Source organism: Amphibalanus amphitrite, unplaced genomic scaffold (assembly GCF_019059575.1).
Source record: "Amphibalanus amphitrite isolate SeventyFive unplaced genomic scaffold, NRLGWU_Aamphi_draft 002069F_arrow, whole genome shotgun sequence".
Taxonomy (NCBI): domain Eukaryota; kingdom Metazoa; phylum Arthropoda; class Thecostraca; order Balanomorpha; family Balanidae; genus Amphibalanus; species Amphibalanus amphitrite.
Genome location: NW_024883562.1, coordinates 48,899 through 61,590, shown reverse-complemented (window position 1 = coordinate 61,590; position 12,692 = coordinate 48,899). Strand labels below are relative to the sequence as shown.

Here is a 12,692-nt window from a genome sequence, read left to right as displayed (position 1 = left end):
TTGCAGTGGCTTTGATAGGTTGGCCGCTAATGACGTCGGAGTGACGTCATTTCTGCCATTTTCGACCAAAAAAAGGTTTCGCGGGAAGAGCTGCCAGGCCTACAGCTTTGGAGATGCAGACAAATGTTTAAGCATAAAAGGTGTAGAATTAACAGTGCTACAAAATTGTTATCTCGGATTTTTGATTTTTTTTGATTTTGACCCCCAAAAATCAAAAAATATATATATTTTTTAGATATAATAGCTAAAAAATCCAAAAAGTTTTTTGAATTTCGAAAAAAACGGAATAAATATGATAGTCCCTACCGCCTTCTATCCACATCCTACCAAATTTGAGATCGATACCTACCTCTTTTTTGACCAAGTAATAGCGAAAAAAAAACTGTTTAAAATTGATGACGTCAAATTTTCAAACTCAATTTTTAGCAATTCTAGACCTCGTAGCGCAAAAAAATACCACCATTAGACTTCCTGTGACATCGAATTGATATCCATTTTATGCAAAAATATCAACTTTAAAATTTGACCTTTTTTGACCCGCCATTGACCTGACCTTCACCAGGAAGTGACCTAAACCGTTCCTGATAGTCTTATAATCAACACCATTGAGTTTGAAATGAAAAGTTGGCCATAAAACATGCATCACACAGCCATAGTAAAATTGGGTTCATGTGCTGACCCTTGGTGACCTGACCTGTGACCTGACCTGGTATTATCAGTGACCTCTAATAGCAACATATGTACTAAGCAACTGACACCCTATCGCTGATTTAGGATAAAATGCGTTTTACTCGATGTTATAACGCATTCCCTAGCAGACACGTGACCGGCAAAACATTTCATCTTTGGCCTGAACTGTGACGTCATCGGGGACCCCGAGGTCAATGAAATTGGATTTCCCTCAACAAATTTGACAGTGCTTTCGAACGCTTTTGAATTTTGCGGATCCGTCCAGTGGTTTCGGAGATACGAGGGGGGGGGGGGGGGCAAAAATGGCGGGTTAGGTTCTTTCGGTCCAATTAGACCATTCCATTTCAGAGCCGGGAGGATGATAGGATATAGGCGGAGACATTGGTCTGGGCAGGCACCTTAGTGAGTCACCGGGGCTGAGCCCGTCCAGAGGACATGGGCCACCTAGCCCCAAGGTAGATACTAACTGCACCCAGCTACGGGGTGCGCTCCCTCGGGAGCAGCGGTGCCGGCTGCCGCTCCTAGGGAGCACGAGCAGCCCGCATGAGATCAAGTTGCCTGTCCAGCCCGGAGGAGGTTGCGGTGTGGAGGAGAAGGACTTCTGTATCCTGAGGACGGAATCATGGAACGGCGATAGCCGATAGGGGAATAGAAATGACGGAGCGATCCTAATACCTATCCGGCCTTGGGAGCGGTGCATTATCGATTGCTGCGACATCTATTCATGATAAGCGACATCTGTCGTCCAGTGTGAAGAACAAGAGAAAACTTGTTTTCACGTCTTTGCAAGTGGTAGAACGGTTGCTTATTAAATTGAATGAAACGATTTTTCCTTAATTTATAACGACAAAAGAAACAAACAACGAATCAAAAGCGTATAAATTTAGATATTTGACTTTTTGATACTCTTATCAATCTTAACTTCTTGTGCAGATACATTTCTAACGCAACTATTACAAAACACCTATTCAAACACTGCAAGCGCTTGTGAATGCAAGCTGTTACTAAGGACAGTAGTCGGTACGTCCCAAAGTATTAAGCAATGGCGAATTTCAAACTCGTTGATGGATCTGAATTGTGAATTTAATAAGATATTCCAAAGAATACAATGTCACTTACAGTCAAGCAGCAAATCTAAATCAGAAATAAAAAAAGTGCAAATGCAAAACAAATGCCCTCGCTGATTCGTCAGCCTACTGCTGCCAGCTAGCAGATTGAACACTAACTTGGTTGCTGTGCAATGCAGGGTATGTGCAATGAACGTATAATGAACGGCCCAAGGCCCTATTACCGAACGCATATTTGCGTCTGGACAACGAGTTGCGGAGAAAAGTGCTGATTTTGTTGCAGTTTTAGGAGCCGGTGATTCGGCTGGATTTTTGGGTTACTTTTTCGTTCCGATTCATGTATTTCATAGTGTTTGGCTTTTGAATATTTTAGTTCGTTCAGATAAATATTACTTGCTATACAACTTTTGTAAAAACGTTTCATTTTTTATAAGCCGACCTTCAGAGTCCTAAAAATACATCAGCACTACAATCATTGTAACCGAAGGTTTGTTGTCAATAGTTAAAACACTATTCTTTAGAATTGTGTTTTTCTATTGAAAAACAAATCTGAGTTCCCTGACAATTTGGCAAAAGCTGCCTGAGATAAACAAACAAATGGAGCACCACTTGGCTCTGTTGTTCCAAGGCGCTTTTTAAGTTTATCTGGTGGTTTCCGTACTCTTGTACGTCGTTTTGTTGGATGTTTTGGATCCCTTAAGATTGACTTATATCATATTTAAGAAGCATGTAACTGAAAACAATCCGAAGTATCGAGGCTGACAGAGGTCCTGACTCCTGAGCAATATCAATATCAATCAAAGTTGAACTTGAAGTTATGAAATTTTGGTTGATAAACGCAAGTTGATCGGGCTCATATATCAGCAAAAAAAGTAAAATTAAAAGGGCTTATTGGCCGAAAACAAGCTATAATATTGCAGATCTTGGAGCAATACTGAAGAGCACGCTGAGCAGGATCATGCCAGAAAATGTAAACTTGACATTTACCAAAATGTTGACTGATGAGCGCTCAGCGCATATTGATGTATTGGTATGAATATTGAATGATAACTTACAACAGCAAGATAAATTAGTGTTAAGTATCAAGTTAAAAATCTAGAATGAATGGACTTTGGCAGCTTTACTATGCTTAGATGCTATGCAGATTGTAATGTGCAGGTACTCCTCAGTGTCTGGCAAATGAAACATGCGATCATTCCATTGCTACTGCAACTGGAGGAGAAAGCTTGGATCACTAAATCCACTTTATGTTGATTTTGATGTTAATCATTACTGTATTTCTAGAAAAAAGGATTGTTGTAAAATTGTCAATGTGAAATCCATGCAACGATGTGAGCATATGATGTGTTCATAGTCATTCATGATAGTGATTCATGATTGTTGGTCCAATATACAATGGTAAAGCTCTCAGTCTCAGCGTTTCTTCCTGTGGATGGCCAGCAGTGACTCAGAGCTTAGAAGCATTTGTTTTCTTCACAGGGCTGGGATAAAAAGTACTGAGGAATCTTCCACCAAGGAACTCTACTTTGAGTTTTGACATGGAATGAGATGTAGGCACAACTAGGTAGGTGCTTAGTTCCTATAGTCAGCAGTTGTGTAGGTTTAGTTGGGTTAGCTTAGATTAGGTTATGTTAGTTTTTTAATTTACCAAGTGTCCATAAAAATGTGACCTGAGCAATGAGCATACCTGAATAACCTGACCTGACAGCTGACCTAACCTCAATCGTCACACATATTTGCAGCCTACCCAAGACCTGCATAGCAGTAGCACCCAGTTATAGGTAGGTACTCACCCTAACTCAATCTTACCTGCTAACCTTAAACTTGCCTATAGTTAGCTCACCTTGCCAAGCTGCATCCAGGGAAACAGTCAACTGAGGAACTGGCTCATTGGGTGGCTGGTGTGAGTCTGTGCGTGTCTCTTCACAGTGTTTCTTCTCTGAAGCTGCTCTGCACTGCTGTATGTCATATTAGATGCTCAGAAAATGTGGGAAATGATTACTATTTACTAAGCTACTTAAGTGCTTTGTTAATGCTCGAGACATGAACAAGTACAGATCCTGCAGAGTGCAGGGTACAGCTATGGGTTAGGTGCTAGGTGAGTATGTTATGTGAATGCGCTGTTCCCTGTTTGACCATAGTAAGTATACAAACAAGCAAAGGGTCACAGTTATATTCAATCTCCACATAAACATACAACAAAAACGGCCATATAGCCTCACTGCGAACACACCACAAATAGCTTAAGCCTTTGCAGGCACAAAAATGCTTTGATTTACAGGACAGGTATACAATATAACCTCTGTCCTTGGGATCTTGCTGCCAAGTTGAGGTACGATGACTGAACTTCAGGATTGATCAACCTTTTCTTCTTAGCCACTGCTTATAAACGAGAAAGACCAAATGCTTGTTTGTAAACTGCCTTGAAAATTTAATGATCCACCTTCAATTCTGACATGAAGGCACAAATAAAATAGTTCCCTCTCCTTTTGGAATACACAAAGCAAAATATTTAATAACTTCTAGTGGATGGACAAAAGCAATTCAAATTAGAATACCTTCCCCGATGAATAACACTGAAGCTTATTCGCTTCATATTTTGTAACAAACGCGCAAAAACTGCAATATAACAGCACTATATGCTTCTTGACAAAATGCAAAGTAGTAAAAATTTAGCCCTGATGGCATTCATTCTTGGTGGATACGTAATTACAAAATATTTTGTAGTAACTATTGAATTCCGGCCGAAAACAGTGCACGGTTTCAAAAAGAATCATTCCAATGGCGGTCCATTCTTGCGGTCCTGAAATCGCCACTATTTCCGGCAGGGCCTCGGCCAGGGGGGTACGCTCCGGCTGTTTAGCATTACGAAAAGGGACCGTGTATATCACACCACGGTGAGATTTACACAATACCGGCCATTTGTGTAAATCACACCCACCCCGGTGTGATATACACAAAATCTACTACGTAGTGTAAATCACACCCGGGTGAGGAATACACAGAGGGCAGCTGTGTGTATATCTCACCACGATGTGACGTCATAGCAACGCTGAACGTCCATTGGTCAGAGCAATGACTCTGCTCGCCCATTGGTCAGATCAGACTAAGCACTACGAATATTCCGGCGGGATTCCGGGCGTCCTCTCTCTCGGAATTAGCTGACCGCCTGGCCTAGTGGTGAAGGTGCTTGCACCATGATACGAATGTTGCGGGTTCGAGTCCCGTCGGTGCGGGCGCTTTTTCCCGCATTTTCGCTTTTCCTTGGTAGCGGTTGGTTCGCTGCCGACCGACAAGTTTAAAAGCACCAATACAATATGGAAAGCGACGTCTGAATGCTCGTGGCGAAGCGGTGCAGTGCCGAAGGCAATGCCTTAGGAGAGATTACAGGCAATGGTAAGTCAAATATTTTTAGGTTAAGTGGTTGTGTATCTGGCTTCAGGCCGAAGGCCTGAAGCCTGATGCACAACCACTTAACCTAAAAATATTTGACTTACCATTGCTTGCAATCTCTTCATGCGAGTACCTTCTTCCTCATCCACGGGTAGGCAAAAATCAGTAGGTCAGGTTAGGTTAGGTTAGGTTAGGTTAGGTTAGGTTAGGTTAGGTTAGGTTAGGTTAGGTTAGGTTAGGTTAGGTTAGGTTAGGTTAGGTTAGGTTAGGTTAGGTCAGGTCAGGTCTAAGGTTTGGTTAAGTGTCTTGTTACCGTGCCTACTGTGTAAATCTCACCCAGGTGCTGCGTGGTTTGACACCCAGGTGTGATTTACCCACTACCGAGCACACAGTGTATATCACACCCTGGTGAGATTTACACATTGGCTAGGCCTACTGTGTAAATCACACCCAGGTGCTGCGTGGTTTGACACCCAGGTGTGATTTACACACTAGGAGCACATTGTGTATATCACACCACGGTGTGATTTACGCATTTGCCGGGCCTACTGTGTAAATCACACCCAGGTGCTGCGTGGTCTGACACCCGGGTGTGATTTACACACTAGGAGCACATTGTGTATATCACACCCCGGTGTGATTTACGCATTGCCGGCCCACTGTGTAAATCACACTCCGCGTGGTGTGATATACACAGGAGTAGTGTATTGTGTAAATCACACCCGGGTGAGGTTTACACTACAGTGCGATGCATTATGTAAATCTCACCGTGGTGTGATATACACGCGTCCTTACGAAAAATGGTGACAGACGTTTGTGGAGGATTGTCGACGAACTCTTGTTCCGCGAGCAGTACTTACACGCTAGCGGAAAATTCACCAATCAGCGCTCGGCAGTACTCGACGCTGATTGGTCCGACGCTCGTGACGAAATTGCGGGGGACCGCAGTTATTCTCTATGGACCCGAATAGGCTTTTGGATTTCGGAGGAGTTTCTTTAAAATTATATGCTGTTTGGAGCTGTTTTCGAGTTGAAATATATTTCTTATGACTGTTAGCTATATAATGACACCATAAAATCATGATTTTAATAAATATTACCGATGTAATATCGGCCGAAAAGACATGCTGTCATGGCACGGACTGCCCTGCGGCTGATGTGGGGCCCCTAGTGCCAGCGTATGGTAATAATGGGTTGACGAAGGGTTATTGGAGAAACTTAGAGCCCCTTTAGCATTCAGTATAGGGTCATCAGAGGCCGGGAATGTCCATCAGGGGTCTGAGTAGGCCTGTCATAGGGGCATACATGACACATCATGGCCCATGGGTCAATGTAGATCCATTAGGGGCCGTTGAAGGGCCATCATTGTTCAGCGTGGGCTCGCAATTACCTCTGATGGGCATATGCCGTGCCCCGATGGACTAACGCTGGCCCCTGATGAACCATCACCAGCCCCTGATAGGTCTACAAAGCCCTCTGCTGGGTCCAAATTGGTCACTGATATGCCCAAATGGGCCACTGAGATACCCGTACAACATCGGGCACATCCCCTGACTGCACCTGCTGGACCAATGCCGTCCCCTCATGGGCCCACCACAGCTCTTGAATGACCTTTTCAAGTCCCCTGAAGTGCCTTTATTGGCCTAAATGGCCCCTGATTGACTGATGTGGTCCCTATTGGTCCTATATGGCCCCCATGAGCCCTCAACGTCGGCCTAGACAGCCTTACATTATATGCCACTGGGCCCTGTTGGGTCAGCACCGGCCCCCGATAGGCTTGCACACTGGACCCACCGGGCCTATACCGACCCATGAAGGGTCTATGTCGAACCCTCACGGACCTCCGATGACCACACGCCGACATGTGTGGCCCCATCAGCAGTGGTCCGTCTATCCCATGTACTTACGGTCTTTTTGGCCGATGTGACACCGGTAGTATATAGAATGTCATGATTAAATGTCGTTATTACACAGTCAAAAGTCACAGAAAGAATATCCAAGCTCAAAAATGGCCTCAAACCCAACAAAAACTGGTATAAATCCCCTTCAAAAGCCGTAAGTCTATTAAACGCCATAGGGGAATAGCTACAGTCCCCCGCAATTTCGTCACGAGCATCGGGCCAATCAGCGTCGAGTATTGCCGAACGCCGATTGGTCGATTTCCGCTAGCCTGTAAATGCTGCTTGCGGATATAGTTTTGAACAAGTGAGGGTCGCGGCTACTAATTATCGCTTGTCACCACTTTTTCGTCGGGAACGTTCTACCTGAGGGCTGTTCACGGGCCCTGTGTGCGGTCGGACCGCACACAGCCTCCAAGCTCCGCCCACTGCGTCCCTACGTCAGCCTTGCGTCACCGCACACAGCGACCGCTGTGGCCGGTCGGGACTGGCCACAGCGGACTGTCCACCGCACGCAGCCGTGACGTCAGAGCCGCCTACCCATCCCCTACCCCCACGCCTGCTGGACGTACCGCACACACCGCACGCAGCAGTGTGCGGTGCCCGTGAACACCCCTCTGGTTTATATAGCCTTGGCCTCGGCTAAGGAATTTTGACTACTGGGGCAAATGGTCGAAGTGTGTTAACCTGCGCCCTGCTGGGGGGTGGGGGTGTTTGAACACCCCCCCCCCACTGCGGTTTTCCGCGGATATCTCAAAAACGGCGGCGCGGAGCGCCACACCTTATCCTCCACCAATTCTACACATGTTGTAATAAGTTCAGACCAAGATCATTCAAGGTCAAGTCACCAGGTCACTTCAAGTGACCTCATAAAATGTTTCAATGTATGCCATAGCTATACCGAATGACCGATCGCTTTGAAACTTTCAGCGATTGATAAGGACAACAGTTAGAGCACTTCATGGATAGGATTTTCAGGATCAAGCCCGGCCTATATCCAGCAAGTCACGCAGGTCCGCCCATTATCTGCCTTTCTTTGAATTTCAGAATCCGGCCCGCCCATGGCCCATGGCCCATGGCATATTTCAGCCATCCAAATATCCATAATAATCCGTTTCACCAAAACTGGTTGTTGACTATCGCAAATTCACTGTAAGGGACCAGATAACCATATATCTCACAGACTCACGGTTCACAAAGGCATGCTTATAAATCGCATGTAGCTAAATCAATAAATACCTCTGCTGCTGTCTGACAAGTTCAGTTGACTTTTTACATGAATATCGAATGCTATAATTTTATCTGTTCTTATCCGTTTTCAACCTTCAATTCCCATATCCGATCTATTTTTTTCAAATTTGGGATCCAATCCTATCCGGTCCATGGATTTATCATGGATAACGGAGCTATCCGGCCCATGAAGTGCTCTAGCAAGTAGCAACAGTATGTACAAAATTTATATCGGCATTTTCATATCGGTGACCTCAGGTCAATTTTGCGTCTTCTAGGTATTATAAGTCAATGGGAGAAAATTTAAAACCGCCTCTCTTGGACGAAAGTCATTTTAAACACTCTCAAACACTGAATTACAAGTAATTTTGAGACACTGAACATGAAAATGCCATCCATGACCGTGTTTATACCTCTGAGGTCATTTCAGGTCACAAATGGTATCTAACAGTTTTTCGCGACTAACTTTTGAAAGAGGCATGCTAGAGCGATGAAAACGCCTTATATGTGTTCAGCTCGACGATACGGATCCACTGATATGCAACATGACAATTTCCGGTCAGATCAAGACCTTGACCTGAGGTCAAATTTTCAAGTTGACCTTTCAAGATCAAATTATAATTCGATGCGTCTTGACGAGAGGAACACGATGTCGGTAAAAGAAAGCTCGTGCAAGGCTTGAGTCAAATTCGATATGAAAAAACTTCCCGAAAAATTTGTCTATTTTGGAAGTTTCTGCCCCCTGCAGGCAAAACCGTTGACGTTAGGTCAAATCTGAGAGAAATGCTCAGAAAGAAACGCTAATATGGCTATCAAATGCGCTTTTCCGCAGCGCTGTAGCTCTATTGGTTCCCGAGTCATACGTCGGAATCTTGCAAATTGTCGATATCCGACCTGAAATTCGGCGAAATTCGGCCTTCAATGACCCTCATGACCTGACCTTTGACTGACCAAAAAAGTGACCGAAGTAGTTTCATCATTATTTTTGACGCTTTTTCGAACGAAGGGTAGCTTATGGATTATGGAGGTGCAAAAAGGCATGTTTGGCAATGCACGCCTGTGTTTTTGGATAGTAATTGAGGGTGCAGCTGCACACCATGCACCCTCTCTTCCGCCGCCCATGATTTCTTGCCACAAACGTCTTCAACCGCTCCCGAGTGAAAGAATGTACGTTAATATTAACATATTATCATTTTGTAGAGGTTGGGCAAAACCTGACCACTACTGGGGCATTCCTTGACTCTACTGGGGCATTTGCCCCAGTAGTTAACATGTTAGCCGAGGCCCTGATTTCCGGACTCTCCAACGCAACTCGTTGTCCAGACGTAAATATGCTTACCGAACGGGATTCTGTGCCTTCTATTATCGCGGCGGACGACGCGCGCGGGCAGGTCAGGAAAGGTTGGGTTATTTTTTGTACTTGGTTGCCTTGATAGTGATTAGCAAAGGTGTATAATGTACCTTATGCTTTTGATTAAAAGAAATAGATACACATATTTTGATGGTGAAACTAAGGTGTCATGAGATTCTGTCGGTTTTGGTTCAGGTTCTGTGCCCTGCATGGATTTACTGTGGATTTACTTTGGTTTTACTGGCGCCTTCATTGAGTTTGCCTCCAAATTTCATTGGCTTGGATGTTGCTTTCTTGTGCATTACTTATGCTGCGCACGTTATAGGAACAATCGTAATTGAAGCTACTTACATTTCTGTTACACTTCAACTTACAGGTATATAATGTAAATGTTCCTCTGTCTTGAAAGTTGGCATCCTGATCCGAAAGTCTGGATCGAGATAGTTGTTAAGCAGGCATCTCACTTCCTTGTGAACAGCTGAAGAAAGCAGTGAGATGAGCTGTGGGCCTTGAGAGTCGACATGACCACCAGATTATTACCTAAGTCACAAATGTACCTACTTTTGTTTCAGCATACAGTGACATATGCATGTGGCCAGTTGTCAGTCTAAGTGACTGGCTGCAGCCTGCCACCAATCAAAACCATACCTGTCTGGAGGCTCATTAACATCAAGCTCCCTCTACACTTCCAACCCAGTTTGTCGTAACCTGGATGCATGCTGTGTCGCTGACACCACACAGAGTTCAACGCTCTAGATGACACTGTGCTTTGTTCATGAATGTGTCATAATCTTTGTGTGTGCGTGTGTTTCATCCATCTCCATCTATCACCATCTCGTGTCAATGGACTGCTTAGTCTGGAATACAAGCCTATCTATCTATCTATCTACTAACTGAGCTATGCAAGTTGACCATCCATTGTGAGCTGTGCAGAGTTCTCCAGAAAATTCTATTATCTGGTTGTTTTACTGGCTCACAGTTCCATGTTTTTTTTTGCTTTTTGAGCTGCCACTTGTTCACTTTGGTTCATACTTATACACATATAGCTGACAATTTTTTATTTTTTATTGAGCTAACAAGATTATTGGGTTTGGGCCAACTTCTCCCTTATCATGTCATATGTCTCATTCACATCACCCATATGCCATATCTGTACTATTATAAATGAGTGTTTGATCTAGGTTTTGTTTTCATTACAGGTTAAAGTCAGATCGAACTGTGTGCTGAGTCAACCTCACTGATACCAGGATGACTGCTATCCGATTTGCCCTGGAGAAAAGCATATTTGAGCCTGGCGACGAGAGACTCATTAAGGCCATTCATGTATCACAGCTAGAGAAGAAGAAGAAAACCTATTTTCTGTGTTTGTCTGTGAGCAAAGACAAGAGTGGCTTTATCAGCACTGTAAAGAAACTGGACAAGGACAACTATAAGAAGAAGAGGACATGGGGCCTGCAGGATCTCAAGATGGTGGATGGAAAAGATGGAAAAAGGGTATGCTGCTACACAGCATGTAGTTATATGACAGCAGTTTTGTTGTGTTGTGGAAGTGTAGTACCATTTCAAACTTAGAAATTGATTTTTACTCTTTGCTCCTTCAGCATTCATGACACATTTCTTTTTCAGGATACAGCTGACTTGGACTTACAGTTTGAAAAGGTCTACAAATGGGTCGCCAGCACTCCCATGGAAAGAAATATGTTCATAGCCAACCTATGGATGGTGAGTTTTTACCATTGAGCTCATGTAAACTTTTTGGTGGTGTTATGGTTTATTATTTTCAAGCCCTGTTTTTATCCATGTCATCATCCCCTATTGGAAAATTCATAATCTATTATCACCATATAATGGCACTGTTCCCCACTGATCCCCCACACCTTGTTTCGTTATTCGTTCCCCACTACCAGCTCTGACCTTAACTTCTCCCTCCCATGCTGTGTCCGCCAGCTGTGCAGCCAGCACCTGCACCGGCAGCGACCTCAGTTTGTCAACATCCCGGCCGAGTTTCTGGACGGAGGCACCAAGACGGCCGACACACGCGCTGCCCTATCGCCGGGTGAGGCAGTCACTGCGACCGGGGAAGGGGAGGGATGCCCTGGGCTGGCCTGGGTGGTAGCCTAGGTACTGTGTTCTCACAGTAGTCTGTGACTGAGTCTGAAATGACCTGGATGATGTGAAATGCACGACAAAGTTTAAGGAGAAGTTGGGTCATGGGTGTTTGTTTGCTGAAAAGAAGGTGTTTTCAAAATTATGCTGCATTTACAGTCATCTGGCCTGCCCTGCCCTGCCCTGCCCTGCCCTGCCCTGCCCTACCCTACCCTGACCTAACGTGACCTGACCTCCGCAGTATCCGAGCTCTCCGTGGAGGCGGACAGCTACCAGGCACTGACCTCACAGGAGGAGCAGGACCTGCTGAAGATGATGTCGGAGCACGAGACGGCCGTCAGCAACGCCGAGGCCTTCGCCGAACAGCTCAACAGGGAGCTCTCCGGCCTGGATGGGGTGAGTACAGCACACGGGAACCGCGGTACTTGTGCGCTCGTGGGGGAAGGGAGGGGGTTATAAATATCACGTTGGTTGTGTGAGCTCTCCGTCGCTTGGGCCACTGCGATAATCACCGGCAAAAGTTCTGCAGAATCCGCCGTACTGGCAAAATTATCATGCGTACCTTACGACTACGGTGACATTAGTGAATAGTGTGGTTGTCAGTAAATAATGTCCGATAGTTGTCCGGGTCTTTTGTGCTCTGTTTAAACTTCAAATTGCATTTTTTTCTACATAGTATGGCTATTTCCTGCTGCAGATTGCTGTTTTTGACGATTTTATTTCGCCCCAAGCCCGTCACCGTGGCCGTTTGGGTAACTATTAGTTCATCTAACCACCACCAGGCTATAGAAGTGCGGATATTCCGTTCGAAAATGCAATTCACCGTTAATACGCTCTTGTATGTACTGGCAATTTCCCACTGTAGACCTTATGAGTAGGCACGACAGTCGTAAGCTGTACCTAATTGGTCTTCTCGAGCTCCATATCAATGCACGGGTCCCTGCACAAAGACGGCAG

The 12,692-nt window shown here is 44.8% G+C and overlaps 1 protein-coding gene across 1 annotated transcript in view; it reads left to right on the top strand.

Annotated features, from left to right (window-relative positions):
• Positions 1 to 10,696: 10,696 nt before the first annotated feature.
• Positions 10,697 to 12,692, top strand: part of LOC122376255 (exocyst complex component 1-like) — a gene marked incomplete at its 3' end in the record, with an annotated part of 50,200 nt that continues 48,204 nt past the window's right edge. Inside the window, exons 1-4 of the mRNA XM_043356055.1 lie at positions 10,697 to 11,123; positions 11,256 to 11,351; positions 11,577 to 11,685; positions 11,977 to 12,131. Of these exons, the coding sequence (XP_043211990.1) occupies positions 10,878 to 11,123; positions 11,256 to 11,351; positions 11,577 to 11,685; positions 11,977 to 12,131 (606 nt within the window). The remainder of the gene's footprint in view (positions 11,124 to 11,255; positions 11,352 to 11,576; positions 11,686 to 11,976; positions 12,132 to 12,692) is intronic.